This window comes from Cydia strobilella, chromosome 3, assembly GCF_947568885.1.
Source record: "Cydia strobilella chromosome 3, ilCydStro3.1, whole genome shotgun sequence".
Classification (NCBI taxonomy): domain Eukaryota; kingdom Metazoa; phylum Arthropoda; class Insecta; order Lepidoptera; family Tortricidae; genus Cydia; species Cydia strobilella.
In genome coordinates, this window is record NC_086043.1 from 6,315,541 (window position 1) to 6,337,505 (window position 21,965).

Here is a 21,965-nt window from a genome sequence, read left to right on the forward strand (position 1 = left end):
TAATCGCGTGTTATACCTACCCCTACTAATCTAAAACAAAAATACATATAGCTTACCAAAGTCAGAAAATATAGCTCCGTATTTTTTACATTTTTTAGCTTGATGTTGAAATTTTGTCACATTTTGTTATACATACCTATTACTTAACCCAGAGAGGAAACGTAACCAAATCAATAAAAATAAAATATACCTTATTATACTTTCATTATCATTATTTTGAATTAAAGTTATAATCGTGTTTTCCTCATCCATTTAGTCAATGGTGGTAAGAAATATTTATTGAATAATATTGATTTAGATACCTTTTCTTGAAAATAATATTTTCTGGAACTACCTAGTCACGTCATCGTCATAAAACGATAACAAACATAACTATTAATTAATTATGCAATAACGTCATTACTTAATAGCGATAAACTTCAAAGAAAACTACTCAATTAACCTCTCGGGAAGTACGTGGTCTATTTGTAGCAAGATTTCCGTGCAGGATTCGGACTAAAACTAGGAAAACAAATGAGAAACGGGGTAAGCCCATAGGCTTGGACTTTACAAAAGATTTATTTAGCACAGTTGCTTGCACTTAAGACTTTATTAAGTACAATTGCTCATTAGGTACTGTTATGTATTATAGCCGTACAAAGAATAATAGTTTCAGCCATGCAAATCAAGGAGGTTTTTGGTTGTATTTGGGTGCCCACCGGTTGGCTGATTAAACATATATAACTGTGGTGTTCATAAATAAATAAATCAATCAGATGCGTTGGCAACACTAGTCAGACTGTCATGGCGGAGCGGTGTTTCGAGCGCACTGTGTGGAACAATAATAAATTGTTTTATTTATAATATAATTAATCCAAGAGTGGTTAGATTAACGGATGTAAATCTAAACACCACAAGTGGCGACGAGGTAAATCAGAAAACTGTAAGTAAACACGAAATGTGAGAAATAAGCGTGCAGAAATAAATAAGGCGCCATGTTTACCAACAATTGCAGCGGCAATAATGGTATCGAAATTCTAACTAAATAAGTACAATTCAATTCAATCTTGTCTTGTGATAGACAAACGATTGCAGTAAATGAATGTATATTCATGTCGTAAATAACGAAAATACCAACAAGTTGGTTTAGGCTGATGCCGGATGTATGGTGTAGGTTACTCGTACGGCCGAGTTGTAAAGTCCTAGTAAAGCCATAAACCCAAATAACGAAAATACCAACAAGTTGGTTTAGGCTGATGCCGGATGTATGGTGTAGGTTACTCGTACGGCCGAGTTGTAAAGTCCTAGTAAAGCCATAAACCCAAATAACGAAAATACCAACAAGTTGGTGTAGGCTGATGCCGGATGTATGGTGTAGGTTACTCGTACGGCCGAGTTGTAAAGTCCTAGTAAAGCCATAAACTCCATAAAATGATGGGAAGAAATCGCTAAAATGTCAAATGACTACTGGCTGCGGCCGAAAATGATGTAAACTCGTACGTCCGAGTTGTCAAATAATACATCATACACCCCACAAAATGGATGGGAACGAATAAAGCGATAAATTGATGAAAATGAATTTTATTGTACTTGTTAGTTATTCATAAAATCTATGTACCATGAGTACTTATCTAATAAAAAATTATGAAAACTGGAATATGACCTGCATGTACAGGGTAATTTAAAGGAAAAGTAAATGCTTGGTGGTATTTCCACATATAAAGACATAATAAACAAATAAATTATCCCCTAGTTGCTCAGAATTACAAAAGGACTAGTATTTTGTATCTTCATTTTGACAGATCACAATTACTATTGTGCTTTTTCTAATGCCTTAATGGGTGTAACCCGGAGGCGTCTGTGGATTGCAAATGGAGTCTAATCTAAATGTTTTATTACAAGGTAAATTGGCAAGATGACATTATGTTGAATCAATAATACACTGTCTAGTGAAGTAGATAAATGAGCAATTTATCACAATGATTTGGATTATCTAATAATGTATGGAAATACAAGAACTCCAAAGTATCACACTTACACAAGGTTATTTTGTTTTCAAATTTCAAAATGAAAAGAAGAGATTGTGTGTTCGATTCCTTATTGTATGCTGCATAATAATAAAATAAAAATAGCCTTTGTTTCAGACAATTACATGGTTTCACTTGTTATCTTTGTATATTACATCTTAATTATTTATTATAATAGGGTTGTCTGTATGCCTTTTGTTGGCAAAGGCCTCCCCCAACTCTTTCCATTTCTCTCTTTCTAGTGCTATGCTGCATAATAGTACATTGCATTTTAAATTTTAAAATGAGATTTATAAGAATTAATATTGTAATCAGTAATATACATACAAGACGTCTGAAACAAAATAAGCTCTCAAAAGTTCATGACTTGTCCATTCAATAAACCCAAATTTTAGCAGCATCTGTTCAAATGATTCCCTGCATTTTATTGAAAAGTAGATGTATATAGTTATTTGTTATACAAACTGTAAATATTTAAATAGCAATTTTCTTGTTTCCTGTACATCAAGATGGCTTTTACTGGAATTGGATCTCGCATATAAGTAGTTCCTGTATTGAGAAATTTTGTCTGACCGTGACCAACATTTCTGACTTGTGGATTGTTTTAAGTTTTAACAGGACGAGTCTCATACAAACATTTGATTCTCAAGATATACCGGAACAAGTGATACTTATCATTGAAATCAACATTTGTCATCTAGCCTATTCAATTAAATTTTGTCTTATGGTAGACAAGTTATGAGCAACAACAAATGTCAACAAGTTGACTTAGATTATATATCTTATATTAACTTTATTAGTTCTTATCAAATTTTACAATGGAGGCACTAAAGAAGTCTTTTAAGACACCTGTTATAAAATGATTCACATTGCAGGAGCTTATTCCTGGAAGGGAAAGCCGTTTTAGTGTTAACAATGTTAACATATACATGTTAGAAAAAATAAAAAATAAAATAAAAGAAAAACTGAAAGAGAGGTCTGACAGACAAGGCTTTAGTAGAGAATACAACAATGTCCCGGAGTAGATTTACTCTAGGAATGTGTACTAACAATTAATATGAGTTTTCAGGTTTCTTGGGCATCACCAGATTTTACAAAACTACAGAGCAAAATAATTATACTGGGTGTTAATGCAAATGTTAAGTTATATTGATAAGTCACAATATGTCCTAATTAACACATTGAGAACAGCAACTTCAGTAAAATTGTTGTTTGCAACGTCTGTGGGTGTTGTTCAACATTGTCAGGGAAAATATCAGTGACCAGGAATGGAGACTGACTTGGCTGCGTGAGGTATAATGATGTCAGCACCTGTGGTATGTTACGAGCCATATATATTTCTAAATGTCAGTGGAATAGGGTAAGTGCAAGTAAAAAGAAAATCGTAATGGAGTTTTGATTTAACCTTACTAGTGATCATGTCGAAATTGTCAACTCTTGAGTGGCAGTGATTTAGACCACCTCATCGAAATTGAAATTAAATTCGACGGGCACATATTGGTATCCATATCTTAAAACCTTCCAGTCTTAAACCATATCTTAATCTTGTGCATTGTGCGGCCTGCATTTGTTAGGCAAGCTGGCAATGTCTCTTACTGTGTATTAACCTTTTGGACGCCAATGACCGATATATCGGCACCGCAGGTACAATGCGCAAAGACGGATTCATCCATCACAGACCACAGCGCAACAGAGAGCTACGTGCATGTGCATCAAGTTCAATTTCAGTTTTGACACTTCGGTGACGTGACGTCCGAGTGACAGCTTTTGTGTTTGACATGGCGTCAAAAAGGTTAAATAATAAATACATTAGGTCCAAGGATATACAATCACCTTATAGGAGGGATTAGAATAATGTACTTATTAGTGTCAATGTTACCTATGATGTTTCTTAAACAAATTTATGGTAGATTGCTTCCTTGAAATTTTCAGCAAGAATTTTCAGGAACAAGGTATCCTATGACATTAAAACTCAATATTTCATGAAATGTGTACATTATAAATAGCAATGGAGTATTACGTTTTAAGGCAGAGGGTATATATTTTCCACCTGATTTTGAACTTTATTTCAAGTTATAGGGTTCATTTTTGCGTTAAATTGTTGACGCTTATGCCTTATTAATGGCCTGAAATGTATACCTGTAACAGAACAAATAAATACCTAAATACTACTGTATACTGCTTATACTAGTCCATACCACAAGTCCATTATGTATTTACGCAAGAAAGACAACATCAAATTATTACATGTCAATCAACTTGATTAACGGCTCACAACACAGACAACTGCTTGAATTGTTTATATACCACTTATGTACCTTCCCAAAGGGGTATAAAACACACCCATAGCGTAATGACAGATGCATCGTCTGGATTTCTCTTACAGGAAGTTCACAACCAACCAATGCGGCTGAAAACTGACTACGTGCTAAACAGTCCATTTGGGGTGCAAATTCCTGGCGATGGTCGGTGGAGTTTTTCTGGTGGTTACAAATATTGCACTGAATCCTCCATCAAGCAAATAACGCAAGTTAGCCACGACGTTTTGTCGCCATAATTTGGTTTCTGTTGTTTTGAAATACATATGTATTATGTATTTTATGTAAGTATTTAGATACCAACAGTACCAACACAGAATAAAAATAGTAAAATGTGAAGCGATTTCAAATATCTTAATTGTTTATGACAATTAAGTGCATTGTAACGATTACAGCGCCACCTGCGTGGCGTATGTATCCTTATATTTACTTACTTGTAGACAAAATGTGCGTGATATGGGGATTCAAATCTATGTGAAATATGTTTAGATGTTTGTCACTAATTATTGTAATTAATTGATACTGACATGTTATAAATAAAGATAATCTGTTTTAATACCTAATAGCGGTAGCAAAAGGGTAACTATACTAATATATATAGCATAAACTAAAACTTTTAGTTACCAAGGATTTTAATTTTCAGTGCCCTTACAGGGTCATAACTATTATTTATTATGTACCATCATATGTACCAATGAAAGAAATTAATGACTGATTACTGATTAAAATTATGGTGTAGATGTAGAATGTTGAAAATGTGCACATTGGCTCATATAGGTAGTTTCAACTACAAAAAATATTGTAAGTATGAAAGGTTATTAAACATATATATGCTTCATGTATTTATCTATAGAGGGTTAATAGATTTATCTATAGTTGGTCAAACCAAATTGGCAATAAATAGGAACAATACTCATCCTTTTCTTTTGTGTGCTGGTGCTAGTGTAAGACAAGGATAGTATGATTCTCTGTCTATGTTTGAAATGTGACAGTCCTTGACAAACTTTAACAGATTTTATTATGTATGATATAATTGCAAGTATACACTGAAATGAATAGATGCAGATTGTAACAAAAGTACTTACAATTTCATTTAAAAGAAAGGAGAGGTAATAGATTATAAATATCATAGGTATCTCTACAAAAGAGGATACACTGCGAACAAGATATTTATGGAACAATCATTGTTATACTGGATGTACAGGTCATAGATGTATCAGTATTGCTACAGTGAATGTTACATGTCATTGATGTATCAGTATATGGTCTACTTTAACTACCTACATTAAGGACTAATCTAGACTCAAGTAAGAATATATGTTGTGCTACTAACCAGTGGTACATATTTCTAGTCTAACATCACTCATTGTTGTTAACATATTAAGCATCCAAAGCTGGCTAGGTAATATATAGTCGTGATCATATTGTAAACATAATGATTGTACACTAAAGGGTATTTACAAGAAATAAGGTTTCTAAGACTATGTGGAAAGCTGTAATATTATTGGTAACTGGAGTTCGACTTCTTGATATTATCATTAGGTGTTGTCATTCATAGGTGAACACCGAGTTAATAAAAAGTGTGTGGTGATTTATTAGTTTTGTCATTGTTTCTAAATGCATTATTTTAATTGTTACCACTCATTTGGTTAAAGCTAAGATGCTGATTAGAAATGTGTGTAGTGCGAGTTTACTTTTTGTTATTTAGTAAACGGTTCATTTTATGAATTGTTCTACAATTTCAAATTTGTTAAAAGGGAAGAGATGTGGTGTTCATAAATAAATAAATCAATCAGATGCGTTGGCAACACTAGTCAGACTGTCATGGCGGAGCGGTGTTTCGAGCGCACTGTGTGGAACAATAATAAATTGTTTTATTTATAATATAATTAATCCAAGAGTGGTTAGATTAACGGATGTAAATCTAAACACCACAATAACTATAAGTATTTGTCATTTGACATACCTATTTCAAATAGAATGCAAATGGGCTCACGTGACATAACATTTGTCAGCCGCGTAGACAGGGTAAGTATCGACTAGGCTTACCCGGTCTTCGGTATTAACCTTTCGAGACTCGGACAAATATGGCAACATACAATAACATACAATATGGCGACAATTATACTTAATAGGGTACATATAGCTGGCTCGCCAGGGAGCTGACGGGTCTCGAAAGGTTAAACTGAATACAATTACATAACCATACCATTACACATCGTGGCAGTAACAAATTGTAGAATTGAACCCAATATTTACTTATAGCTATAGCAAAACACGCACTACCATTGATTAGTGAAATGTCCCGAACATAATTTGGTGACCACGACCCAGACATGCGACAGATCGTCATGAGAGTTCAAACATTTTGCACGCAATCTCTCGGGCTAATTAAGCGTCGGTATTGTGAGGTATTTAGATATACGACTGTATATAGGTATAACATGACCGTCTGGGTTGCTTTGCCTCAGTAAAACAAGTCGTAACATAACCACGAGAATTGTAAAATAAATAACTACAATGTAGATGGAATTAGATTTTTTTTGCATTTATGGTATTTTGAATGTATATACCTATACAGGGTTTTAAGGGGCTACCTGAGGTTTTCATCGATTTTTGACAAGTTTTAGAATCGTATCTCCTACTTTTGCATTACATATAGAATTATAAGACAAGCGGCTATCGGTTATCCAATCTTTTATCTCCATTTTTGTCTACCGGATTGTGAAAAAAATGAATACTTATTTATTTATGATTGTTTTAAACATTGTCTAAAAAAACACTTTTTTCGTATCTCGATTGCTGTGAAAGATCTTACTTATACGAAATCTACATATTTGGGTTCGTCTTAGACGTCTCTAAAAATTTGTCTAAGGTTTTAATTTTAAACTAATTAACTTTAAGTTATGGCCAGAAAACCAGTTTTTTGGCCTAAAAATGTTCAACTTTGATGCCAAATATTTCGAAAACAATGAACTTTGAAGTAAATATGGGATACTATATTGCTAAAATCCGTTGCTGTTAATATGATAAGCTACAAATAACATTAGAAAACTAAGGGATTCAAATCGAAGGTCATTGGGGCATGGGATCCCCTTAATTATTGTCGCTAACAGAATAGGTACCTACAGATACCCATATCGAGATCAGTTTACACTGGACTGAATAAAGACTTCGTCTCGATTACGTTCACCAATTAGTGTACCATCGTTCACACTGTTAACTTCCAAATAGTAAAACAAGTCGTAACATAACCACGAGAATTGTAAAATAAATAACTACAATGTAGATGGAATTAGATTTTTTTTGCATTTATGGTATTTTGAATGTATATACCTATACAGGGTTTTAAGGGGCTACCTGAGGTTTTCATCGATTTTTGACAAGTTTTAGAATCGTATCTCCTACTTTTGCATTACATATAGAATTATAAGACAAGCGGCTATCGGTTATCCAATCTTTTATCTCCATTTTTGTCTACCGGATTGTGAAAAAAATGAATACTTATTTATTTATGATTGTTTTAAACATTGTCTAAAAAAACACTTTTTTCGTATCTCGATTGCTGTGAAAGATCTTACTTATACGAAATCTACATATTTGGGTTCGTCTTAGACGTCTCTAAAAATTTGTCTAAGGTTTTAATTTTAAACTAATTAACTTTAAGTTATGGCCAGAAAACCAGTTTTTTGGCCTAAAAATGTTCAACTTTGATGCCAAATATTTCGAAAACAATGAACTTTGATACTATATTGCTAAAATCCGTTGCTGTTAATATGATAAGCTACAAATAACATTAGAAAACTAAGGGATTCAAATCGAAGGTCATTGGGGCATGGGATCCCCTTAATTATTGTCGCTAACAGAATAGGTACCTACAGATACCCATATCGAGATCAGTTTACACTGGACTGAATAAAGACTTCGTCTCGATTACGTTCACCAATTAGTGTACCATCGTTCACACTGTTAACTTCCAAATAGTAAACCTTATTGCAATGATATAAGGCCCATCGTTGGTCAGTTAAGAATGTTACTCGTAGTAAAGTCCCCATCAGAGCGGTCGAGGTGCTCTAAAATATCTGAACACGCACTTTAGCGCCTTGACAATAGAGGCGCTCCGATATATCTGATGGCGACTGTACACGGGCAAGATCTAGACGTCTCAATCGAACAACAATGGTCTTTTTCAGCGACACATCAATCAGAATTGATGCCTTCCTCGTTACTGATAACCGCTCTCTTCGCATTCACTGAATGCAAGTGTGTTAATTCTTTGATAAGAGTTCAATTTAAACGAACAGTTGGGTAGGTATACGGCCATGTTCAATACGTTTTTAAGTAAATTTACATACAGCACATACTTAAATATCTAGTGAATTGTATCGGTCCTATATAAGTAGGTAAACTATCTTAATCTAAAAGCTAATGAAAGCAGGTACCTTCCTAACCAGTCCCGGCATTTTGTCACGGCTCACTAGTTTTTTAGAATACCATGACATCCGATTACCAATTAGGTATTTGAAGGATTTAAAATAAGATAAATTCATCGATTTGTACTATCGAACCGCGATTAGAATTCGATTGAGCACTTGTATCGTTTTTGAATAAGTAAGATACATGAAGTTACATTGTAAAAGGTGGAATATGGCGATAAATGACATTACTTTATTTTAGTACAATAACGTTATACAACTTGCAAAAAGAAAATTAATTCATCAAATTGAAATAATTATGTAAAATACAAATGCAGTACAGTAAAACCACCTCGATAGCATAAATATCAAGGGAAATAGGAAAAAGTTCGTGCTAACGAGTTTTCGTCAGAGGTTTTGAGTTACAGAAGGTAAAACGAAAGAAAAAATCGTAAAGAGGTAATTAATTACCTATAGATGTCGACTACGAAAATAACAGTCGTTTTGGTAACAAAACTAATGTATGGAGTGAATACTATGCATAAAAATCTATCTATCTATTAACCTTCGAATATAACCGAACAGCATTCATAACACCATCGAATCATCATAACACGCATCTGGTACATACAAAATAAATTAATATAATTGTATTAATTTACATACGATATTAACGTTACATATTACAAGATATTATTGAATTGATTAGTCTAACGAATATTATAAGTTGTGTTAACATTACTTTCCCATTCCATTATTTTTGCGGGCGAATTGCCATCAGATTTTTGGGGCCTAATACCAAATTAGTTTTTTTTATAAAATCTTGAATTCCGCTTGACCAACCTGAAAAGTAAATCTAACCATTTAGTGACCCCTTCAAATACTAAAAAACTTATATTAAAATTGGTCCAGCCCCTTAGGAGGTCCCGGCTGCCTGATTGCAGCACAATTTTTCGAGCGAGATTGTGTGGTTGAAGTTAACTTTCCAAAGATTTATTCAAATAGTTACTCTACTCAAATAACATGTGAATAAAATTATTATGTAGGTAGAGAAAATTAAAACACAAAGTTTTGCAAACTATCGTGTCATATATCAAATGAAAGGGCTTATTGTGAGAATCTCACATTTTTTTATAATTTTAAGATAAACAGTTTAGAAGTTATTCAAGAAAGTATGCAAAACATGACCATGCCACCCTTTATCTATTAAACTACTGCATGGGTCTAAAATTTTGAAAAAAATACACAAAATAGTTCTTTACCTAAAGCTGTTAAGAAAACATATTAGAAATATACAGTCAAGCGTGAGTTGGACCTAAAACAAAAATGCGGTTAGGCTGTTTTAGGGGGACAGCCGCAATGGTTTACGTGAAACGTGGTGTTGTTATTGAGTGATGTACGGAACCCTTAAAACGCTTGTCCGACTCGCACTTGGCCGATATTTTGCTTATTTTTTACGATAAGCAATTAAAATTTGGTTTTTAATTGATTTGTTGTACAATTTCCATTCTGATAATTAACTCCCCATTCCATAAATAAAGACACTTTTGCCTAAATTGTTAATTGAAAGTACCCTCAAGACTATTGAAGTTTATATTTATTTAGTCGTGTTTTACTAAATGCACATACATTTTACTTTCATCGTATTAAAGTAGTAAACGTAAATGAAAAGTAGAGTGTTTGACTCGGGTGCAAGGCACCATTTCATCCCTTGGATAACAATCTACTATAACTTCATTTAAGGACAACCTTAAAATGGTCTAGATCTGTACTACGTAGAGTCCGGAAAGAGAAGAGTCGTGGAATGTATGCAATACATTGTTTGCTTAAATTGCCTACTTATGTTTACGTTTTACTCCGTCATCAAAGCATAAAAGACGTAGGTACTAGTTGCTTTAGGCCACTGGTGTCAATGTCACTTTTACTACGCTTGTGAACTTCAACAATTAAAACAGTTATTATAGCAATTTTCAATTCAGCTGTAAACAAACATACGATGTGCCATGATAGTAAGTGATTGCCGTAACTTATCGATGCTCGCAACTCCAGCAGTCACAACAACCATTGAGTGGTATTATTGTCTGACAATAAACGAAAAGGTAGAATGTATGGGTACCTAGAACAAGCAAATAATTTAGAGGATGCCGCCAAATCAATTTTGTTTGTATTCTATCAATTAAGATTAGGTAGGTACTTCTAGAGTTTTGTTTGAGACCAATTTGTATTTTACAATTAGGTGTTTTATTTATTCATAGTCCAAGCCCTGTCAAGCATGAGAAGGGAAGAATATTAGAAAAGGGTCTGATAGAAAAGTCCTTATGCACATGAAGCATAAAGCCACAATTTTCTAATATTTGCTAATCAGAAAATCAAAAAAATAAAATACCACAAATCGGCCTAAGTACTTATCTTGCCAAAAAAAATGCCTATTATTCTTCTAGGCTGTTGCAATACAATACTGTTTCCTTTTATACATTGACACGAGTAGATGCAGTTGAAATATTTTCAACCATAATAGTTTAAATAGTCATCGAAATTTGACCACCGCCAGACATTCCGACAGGTATCATTTCGAGCTGAGTCAACTGCAATAATAGGTGGTAAACATAAAAGTGAATGGCTTGGTAAAAGCTTTTGCGGGTAATTATCTTCTTTGAAACAGGGATATGTGTTTCTATGATAACTTGAGCATGGGACTCCCCCAAATGAACAATTAGGAATAAAATCCCCAAAATGGATCAGTGTCTATAACAGATACGTTTAAGAGTGGCAAGTTTTATGTTAATTTGCGGCATTCGAGTGATCCTATAAGGGTTTCTTATTTCTTTTTGAGGCATAGAACCCTAACAATGATGTAGAAGTGAAATTCCTATACAAGAAGAAATATTTTAAGTATAAAGTATTTTCTAAGTGTACGCGGTTTCATAGTAGTTGGCGGCGTACATTGTACAGTTGATGTCAAAGATATGTTTACACTTTTTCACCATATTCCTTTGGAATAAGGCGAAAAATGGAAACATATCTGACATCGACTGTACATAGTGCTTCGCTGCAAGGTCTAGAATGAAACGAACGCATCGCTGACAGAAGCAGGCAGTTCAAGTGGGGGTCAATGCTTAAATCAGCGATTAATTGACGCTTGCGACGACGAGCCCCCATGACAGATGGCCGCTAACTCTTGTCAATTGGGCCACCTGCGTGTGCACCGATAACTAAACTGAAATCTATTCTGTAAGTATGTATTGCTAGAACTGAAGAGGTACCTTAATATTCGATTTTTATAACAGTACGAGACGAGAGTAATGTTAAAGTCCAAACAACCAAGCCAACAAATGTCAATGAACTTTGATGTCTGTTTAATGATTTCGATCTTCGGTACCTATTTTTTGTTGTGAATTACAGTTTGGAAGACAGTTAAAGCAATCAAGCCTGCATAAGTATGCAATATTGATAAGGTCTCAACTGTAATTGGCTTGTCATTGAAATTATTGATCAGCTGGTTTCCATTCGCTTGTGATATATGATCGTCGTATGTAGTACGTTTGGATTCTATTTATTGTGTAGACAAGATTGAAGTTCGACATAGGAAATCATCATCGCCATAGCGTTGTCCGATTGTGGTATTTTGCCACGGTGGCTCACGGCAGCCTGGGATCCGCGTGGCAACCTAATCACAAGAATGGCACAGTTTTAACTTATATTGAATGAATCTGGTCCCGACATATTTTGGGCTGTACTAAATTTGTGGACAGTAGTATTACCAATCTTCTTAACTTTAGGAAAGCAACATAATGACTAAATCAAACCTAAATATGTGTATAATCCATTCAATGGCTTAGCAAGAGAAAAATCTAAGTATGTAGTTAATTATTAATGAATTTTTGCATGATATTGTTTTGTCATAAGTGATTATTTATGACAGAACAATATCATGGAAGACAGTAATAATTCATTAAGGCGGTTCCCTGAGCCAGAAGGCGAAAAATCTTCTTATATGATCCTGTTTTTCTAAGAGGAGTTGATATTCGTAGACGTGGAAAAAATATATGTAGTTCTTGACTATATTATCTTTAATATCATAGCTTCCGATACACGAATTATGACACTTCGCTCGATACAATTAATTCCCAAAGTAACATCTAACTCGGACTTTTAATCCCACTTTACTCGGTTATTTATTATGTGATACCATAAACAAAAAAAGAAGAAAAAACAATCTTAACTTAAATAATAATTTCATAGCTTTCGAATTTCGTAATTGTAGGGTAACGTTTTTAAAATAAATAAAAATCGACAAGATTCGATCAAAATTGACACTTGGCGCGCATGATCTTTCCCGTTCTTTCTTGCGAAATGTGACAGTGACAGCGGCAAACCGATGGAACGGCCTTAACTATTAGTCCAATTTTCCTCTTATTGCTGTTTTATACGATATTGTTTTATTATTTTATTGTTGGTTATTGTTTTATTTTTTGTTGCAAAAAATTGCATCCCTCGGGCTGTGTCGTCAGCAACGTGAGTTAGGTATAACAATGGTGCCGGTTTTTAAGTTAATAGCATCTAACGCCGGTTTTTAAGTTAATGCAAAATACTAGTATGTCCAGGTTGGTTTGAGATATTTTTGATTTGATTTTTATTGAGTGAATTTGACGTAATTTACTTTATTTAGTATTATGTCGCTAGTTCACGACTGGCATTATTAATAGAATACAGGACTCTGAAATATGAAAACGAAATGCAACAAATCTCAAACTTAAACCTTTATATTTGTAACAGATAACAATGGTAGTATTTTATTCAACAGGCTTTTAAGATATGTATATAATATTATGTTGAATTGTTTTAGACATGACCAAGTTTATGGTACAGCGATCATGAATGCTATAAACACGGAGATTCGATGCGATAAGATAAAACGGCATGTACAATCTGTACTGGTTATTTATTTACGTCCGTTTTATTGTAACAATGAGTGAAGGATGACCATGTTTCCAAGGACGTCCGGCGTGGACGTCCACCAATCAACTAAGGATTACTTATGGTGCCGTAGGTTCAGAAAGCGGATTTAAAGAAAGTCTTATCGCTTTTTAGAGGTTCCGTACTCAAAGGGTAAAAACGGCACCCTATTACTAAGACTCCGCTGTCCGTCTGTCTATCACCACGACGTATCTCATGAACCGTGATAGCTAGACAGTTGACATTTTCACAGATAATACATTTCTGTTGCCGCTATAATAACAAATACTAAAAACAGAATAAAATGAATATTTAAGTGGCGCTCCCACACAACAAACGTGATTTTTTGCCATTTTTTGCGCAATAGCTTACAGTATCCCCATACTGTAAGCTATTGCGCAAAAAATGGCAAAAAATCACGTTTGTTGTGTGGGAGCGCCACTTAAATATTCATTTTATTCTGTTTTTGGTTCTTCAAAAAAGGAGTGTACAGGTTTTTAAAGGGTCGGCAACGCGCGTGTAATATCTCTGGTGTTGCAGGCGTCAATAGGCTACGGTAACTGCTTACCATCAGGCGGGCCGTATGCTTGATTGCCACCGACGTGGTATAAAAAAAAGGTCCGGAACCCTTCGTGCGCAAGTCCAACTCGCACTTGGCTTAGCCCTGTGTTTGTTGGTATGGATCCAAGTAGGTAGGTAGGTAAGGCTATATGAGAAATGGTATAGGTTGGCAGAATAACGCGAAATACATTTCGCATTTAACAGTGAGCAAATATGAAGAACATAATAATATTGATTTTTAAAATTTGAATTGGCTTCCAGTATACGCTTATCTACGCCATGTCATAAAAAGTTAATCTGTCGTTACTTGGAACTCAGCATGCTGATTGTGTTCAAATGCATTGAGTAGTAAATAATTGCGGGTACCTATTGAAATATTTTTGATGCATCAAAGAATTTACCGATTAAGTAAAAAACACAATGGACACGTTAGTTCACGTGGCACTAGCCCCTAGGCCCTATTACATTCCATCAGATCTATAAACGTATTTACAATGCATGTGCTCGAAAAGTGCGTTTCCTACGGAGCCATATCATGCGGAAAGTACTACTTTTCCGCACTAGTGCTTTTTGTTTTCAATTTTTTTTTACAGTATGGTGCTACTTTCTAGCACTAGTGCGGAAAAGAGCACTTTTCGTGCATATGTCGAAAGTTTAAAGGGCCATATGTAAAACGTTGTACGATACACGTGCGAATAGGTAATTTGCAACTCGTGTCGATTTAAAACACTCCTTTTAATAATTAAACTTATTTGCCATGATATGTTTTTTTATTTACTCGCACAATGCATAGTCAAACATTGTATGATACACGTGCATAAAGATGATTTCCGCACTTGTTGCATAAATAGCTATATTTTATCATTTGATTTATTATTTCTGTGGTAAAAAAATTACAATTTGCACCGATAAAAGTTTGTAGTTAGGTATGTGCTGGGTACTTTATCACTGAAGCTGACTGACTAGACGATACTAGACGATATCATAGATATATCCTCGACTCCGAATTTCTCCAAATTTTGTACTTAGGTTGAAAATATAGGACCTGGAAATTTGGATTCATATAGATAGTCTTCGAGGAAGAGGAAGACCGGAGATGAGATGGGCAGATACCATAGCAAAAGACATGAGGGCCTGCGACGTTTCAGTAGACGACACGTCCGATCGTGCGAAGTGGAGAGAAAAGATAAGGAAAGCAGACCCCACAATCAGATGGGAATAATAATGCTAAGGAGAGAGAGAGAGAGAGTCTTCCAATGTTGTAGAACTCCACAAAAAAAGTTTTTTTTTATTGACAAGATTGACAGTTCATGACTACTTCTAGGTAAACGTTGTCCCAAGCGGAGGCTGAAAGGTACTTACATGACCTGACCGCCGGTCGGACCACCGCGTTGGACCGCGGCCCCTTATCTTCCCTGCCACCGAACCAGTGACCATAAGCTTTTCCAGGTTGTCTCCAGTCTTCCTGGCTATGTGTCCGAAGAATTCAAGTACTCTCCGGAGACATATGGTTGAAAGCCTGGTGGTTACTCCGACTTTCTTGAGTATTGAGGCGTTGGTCCGGTGTTCGGTCCAAGGTTTGTATTGACACAGATGCGATACAGTGCTAATATCTAAGGCTTGTGATTCAGCATTACTTGATTTTTGTTGGGGCACGTTTATGACACGAAATATTTTTGCGGTTTCTACACCTAATAGTATTCACCTTACAGATAATAATTATATAAATACCTAAGGTCAATGTGGAGAAAACCGGCATATATGTAAAATTGATTGCAGGGAAGTCCGTCATAGGGCAAGAACTCTCATATTTGTGTAGGTACGTCGCTTAGACACAGTCAGAAAGGAAGAGCTTCACTCCTTCTGCTCTAACCGACCTTCTTTAAGTGGAGTATATGTATATGTAAACGTAAGAGATAAAGCGACGAAAACGCTTATAAACTATCTTCTCTTATAAACGGTCTTCTAAACATTGATCTTATATAAGATCTTATCATTACTTTTGTTACCAATAAATGTTCTTGTAAATATTAAAAAATAAATATTAGCTGTCTTTCGTAAGGTACGAGATAAATTATATAATAACCGTTAGGATAAAATAAATTTAGCCTTACTTACTAAGGGTGTATTTTTTTTAATTACAAAAAGGCAAGCATTTGACCGCAATCTCAGCTGATGGTAAGTGCCGATGCAGTCTAGGGTGGATCATGCTTACCTAAAAGATGTATATTCACTCTCGATTTAAAAAGATCTAAGTTATGGTGGACTGGGAATAGATTTGCAGGAAGTGAATCCAACTCCTTAGCTTATTATTACTCATAGAATTATTGGTAACAACTGCCTGAGGGTCCAGCCTTTGCCCTACATAAGGAAGAAGAGTCCTCGAAACTTGAGCTCCTGAATTGTCACAAGCGAGAGGGCTCGCACATCTAAGGGTCAAAGTTTAATCTTCACAAATTTTAAAAGAAATCATATTATTTACAGCGCAGCCTAGGAGTGAAAATATACAATCCTATAAAAACATTATTTTCCGCTGCGTTGAACGCGTATCTAACAATCATTTTATAGTCTTTATCAGTAGTTTCACTTAGCTAAATACTACTTTTATTTTAACGAAATGTACGAGTCACTATAAAAATACAAAAGGGTGACAATAATAACTCAAAATCTACAAATACAACTTACTCAGTTCAAACCTGTGCAACTTCATGTTTATACCTAAACACAACACTGAACACTAGCAATAAATTATTGCCTACTTATTAGCCACACTTATTAATTAACTAGCAGAATTTCTGATAAAATCTTTTACTTATTTCATGTATGATGTTTTCGCGTGGTTTTGACACCGGGCGTGAAGCCTAGTGCGCATGTCCGGCGTACTGGGGACGCTCAGCTGCTGAGCTCAGCTGCCATCTGGGCTAACAATGTTACCATGTATTTAAGAACGTAAATCTCGTATTTTATTTACATACCTGGACGGCTATTGGTTCAATCGAATCTCGGAGAAATTTTATGGTTAGAGTTAGACCAAGAAAAGTCTGCAGCGATTTTGATAGCATATGCAGTGCAATTGTTATTTTAAACGTCAAACTTCTATGAAATTATGACGTATAAATAACACGTGCACTGCGAGTGCTATCAAAATCGCTGCAGAATTTTCTTGGCCTAACTCTACCTCTATCGCTTTTAAAGCCTGACCAGGAATATATGATCACGCGCCATGTTGCGGAATTTCACTGGAACTAATTTTTTCATACTATACTGAACCGTCACCCTATACATGTGAATGAACAGCGCCCTCTTGACAATGATTATATATTACTGATACATTATTCAAATTAAATAGTTTTTCAGATAGAGAAACATTTCGACAGTAAATAGACAGTTTTTGATTTTAGCGATGGCTTTCCTGTTGCTCGCCGCTTAGATGTCAATTTTGAAACAACCCGTTTCAATATATTTTGTGTGAAAAACAAGTCAAAAACTTTACCGTAGTCTATGGACGCTTACAGCTCTAAAAGCGAACCTTGTTAAATGATATAAATTAGGTATACCTCAACATTTTTTTACATTATTCTTAAGTCTTCCGTGCCGGTTAAGGTTCAGAATTGATCAAATTAGATAAGCCAGTAGAATTCAGTTAGTCGCTTCCCCATAATTCAAGAAAGAGGACTAGAGTTCGACCAAGATCAAAATCGTTGCACTTTTCTTGGTCTAACTCTATAAATAAAAATTACAAGAGTAAAGAGTGGCTAAAATTCGAATAAAAAGGAGGGCACTTTAAACTGAAGATATTATCACATTACATAGGTACCTACACATACATAAAGAAGTTATAAAAATTAATAAGGTGAAACATAGGTATGCTAGATTTGTAACAAGTCTAAATCCGCTACCTCTTCGGAAAGAAGCCGTACAATTATGTACGAGTGTGTTATATTGCTTTTGTAGGTACAGTCTGAACCAAAAGTAGCGGGTCAAACTAGGCAACAAAAGTATCTATACGTACATTCTCTGTCAGCTTAACAATAAAAGATAGAATAGATACATATATATATATTTCGAACAATTATACTGTAACAGATAGGTTTATTACTTTTGAAGCGAGCTGTAAAGATTTCTTTCCATTTTGAAAGGTATTCCATGGTGGCAGATACCTTTGCTAGTATGTTATAGATACTAGGTGGTGCATTGTTTCATTCGCTATTATGAATGCTAACTGTACTAACAGCAACACAATATTTATCAGTACGGTTTTTACTCACTATTATTTTTTAAAGAATCCGAAACATGTCGCCAAAAGCGACTAAAAATAATAGTGAGTAAAAACCGTACTGATAAATATTTTGAAATATGTCTCACGATAGTTTAAGTGCGATTATAACAGCAACACACTTACATATCACCTTATGTCAGTTAACAGTGTCGACGATGGTAGGAATTCATTATTTACATTCAAGGCATTCGGATTGTTAGCCATAGTAACCCCACCGCCATGTAACAAACATTAATAGTATGAATAGCGTGCTCCCAACCTCCCAATGAAATCTAATTCGTCCGCTCCGTTCCGCATCCCGACAATCAATCACAGCTGATCACCACCCTACACCCATTTTTAGCTGTTTGTGGCACAATTAGATGACCGTCGACACTTAAACACAAACAAATGGATTCCTAATTTAAAGCAATTGGCGGCCTAGACGCATCGGCAGGCAATTTACTGAAGAGCCGAATGGAAAAACGACACATACGTGACATTGCCGGTTATATTGATATGATTCCAAATATTTTATATTGTCAAGGTCAATGTAATTTCAGAGATTTCGAGGTTAGCTCTAATCCGATTGTGCTATTAGTGGTTTGATATATAAGATTGTTATGGATTATGATCTGTCAGCTGTCAACACTTTATTAAAATATATCCAAACTATGTGACAAACAAGTAACATGATCTTCGGATCTAGGACACAACATGATGTTACACTGGACTTATAACCAAAACCCAAAACTCTTATGATGTTACTGCAACAGCAGACACGCAGTGCGCAACTACGAATGTGAGCGACCTAATGCAAAACATAGCGCATGTTACATGGACTATTAAATCACTGGCGAATTTACTAACAGGGGTATTCTGATTTTAATAAAAGGTTAAGTGGATTAGATGTCAAAAGTGATGATTATAGTTGAAAAAAAACCGGCCAAGTGCGAGTACATCACACAATTTAAACAAATGTATTTTTTATGTGAAATGTGAGTGAAATGTCTTTAAAAAACCCGTAGGGGTCGGATCAAAAACTAAGTAATTAAGTCCGACTCACGCTTAACTGCACATTTCTAATAGGTTTTCCTGTGATCTATAGGTAAAGATCTATTTTGTGTATTTTTTTCAAAATTTTAAACCCAGTAGTTTCAGAGATAAAGGGGGGAATGGTCATTTTTTGCCTATTTTCTTGAATAACTTCTAAACTGTTTCTCCTAAAATTATAAAAAAATATATATTTGAGATTCTCACAATGAGCTCTTTCATTTAATATGTAACAGGTTATAGTTTGAAAAACTTTATTTTTTAATTTTCACATTTACCCCCTAAAAGTGGCCCCCGTGTTTAAAATTTATTTGTTTACGTTACATGTCCGTCTTTGGGTTACAAACTTACATATGTATACCAAATTTCAACTTAATTTGTCCAGTAGTTTCGGAAAAAATAGGCTGTGACAGACGGACATACAGACAGACGCACGAGTGATCCTATAAGGGTTCCGTTTTTTCCTTTGAGGTACGAAACCCTAAAAATGACACTTGACACTGACAGTTCAGATCCATATCCTAATCTAGATCTAATTCTAAACCTTTTATTTAAATCAGTATAGGCCTGGCCTGTTTTTCTCGTTGGCGATAATCTTGATGAGATGAGTATTGTAAAAAAAAATAATAAAAAAGTAATTAATATAATCAGGCGTTACTTTGCGTATATCCATAAAACTTGAATAATTAACGAAATAATATTGTGTCAATCAATGGTAATCAGTCAAAACTCAACTTTGTCAAAAGTCAAAACCCTACTTTGTACTTTTGAGAACGTTTTGTACTTTGTACGTTTGAGGTGGTAATTTGTTATATTTCTTCGCGTATTTATTTTCGCAGTGGGACGGGTGGTAACATTAATTGCATGCAAAAAATACTCAAGAATGTATAACGGGTCAACAATGAATTTGATTAGCACTTTATTATTTCGCGGATTAACTAGCAAAGTAATATTATAGTTTTATTTAACAAAAAAGTGTAAATTTTATTGGAAAGTACCTAACGCATTTATGATTTTTTATAATCCAAATATTATTCTGATCAGCTGAAACAACACACGTCAATAACATGCACCTGTATTTAGAGTGTATGTTATTATGAATTCTTACAGAAATTCTGCTAAGTTAAGCTAAGCTCAGTTTGGTTTCACAAAGATATACATGTACCTAATAAATTAGTGTTTTATTTTCCGTATTTCTAGGCCATAAACTTATATTTCTGAAGATTATTTTTTTAATTATTAAGGATATAATTAAATACAATTATTAAAACGGATTATATCGCGTATATTGAATTAATAATACATCCCGACGTTTCGTGTAAAGGGTTCGAAACGTCGGGATGTATTATAAATTCAATATACGCGATAAAATCCGTATTCAGTTTTATTTCATGAGTAACTATCGCGGTAACCAAAGACAAATATGATTAATGATATTACAATAAAAATATTAAATTAATGTCATAAAATAAAGTGGAATCATTGATTTACGTTGTACTCACATTTCACGAAAATCATCATATATGTAAAGAAAAAACCGAAAATGTAAAACAATACTCGACACAATGCCATAGTTATGAACACTCGATGAGCTGCACTGACACTGATGCATTTGCCACACCAATGTTTATAAGATTTTGTGCTATTTTGTAAATATTATAAGGAGTGATTGGACACACACTAACACTGTGCTATTTAATTCCTATGTAAGTAAATGTGGATTTACTTAAAAAAAGTTTCTGAGATTAGGTTACTTTTATTGTACCTATTACCTGTGCATGCATTTATTATGACCATGTAGCAAAACTTTCACGAAAATAAAACTTTATAGTCTCAACAAGTAATCAATTGTTCGAGTAGGTATTTAAATTATGCAACTGTGCTAACAGTGCAATTTAAACTATCAAGAAATGAAAACAATTGAAATGAGTGCGGAAACACATGATATACATACATGACATGACAAACCTTCAAAATATCACAATGAAATTAATAAATTAAAAATACGTACGTGAATCGACGGTCATCATAGGAACGAGTACCACATGTTTGCACATTTCCGCAACTGCCGGTATGTATTATTATCGTGTAGGTCCGGCGACGCGGGTAGCACGCGAGGTAGTGGCGCGTTGTGCACGTTGTGCGCGCCAGCCGGGCTGTATACGGCCGCGGTCTAACTGGCCTCACGCACCTCACTGCCTGACCCACGCTGCCTCACGACCCAAACCGTCGATAACCATTGGCTCGCCATCTGCTACGAAACAGTTCGACATAATTGATCAATGACCACTGCTACGCGCTGAAAACTATATTTATAGATAGATTAGCCTTCGTAGAATTATGTAGTTGCAGAATGCGACATCGTACAAGGTGTGTGTTAAAGTAGATATACATACAA

The 21,965-nt window shown here is 34.7% G+C and overlaps 1 protein-coding gene across 2 annotated transcripts in view; it reads right to left on the reverse strand.

Annotated features, from left to right (window-relative positions):
* LOC134755786 (protein rolling stone-like) overlaps window positions 1–21,765 on the reverse strand; it is a 39,340-nt gene extending 17,575 nt beyond the window's left edge. The window contains exon 1 of one of the 2 annotated variants that reach the window (XM_063692388.1): window positions 21,579–21,765. In XM_063692388.1, the coding sequence (XP_063548458.1) occupies window positions 21,579–21,624 (46 nt within the window). In that variant the 5' untranslated portion in view covers window positions 21,625–21,765. The remainder of the gene's footprint in view (window positions 1–21,578) is intronic. The other variant, XM_063692389.1, reaches the window with a different exon arrangement.
* Between the last annotated feature and the right edge of the window lie 200 nt (window positions 21,766–21,965).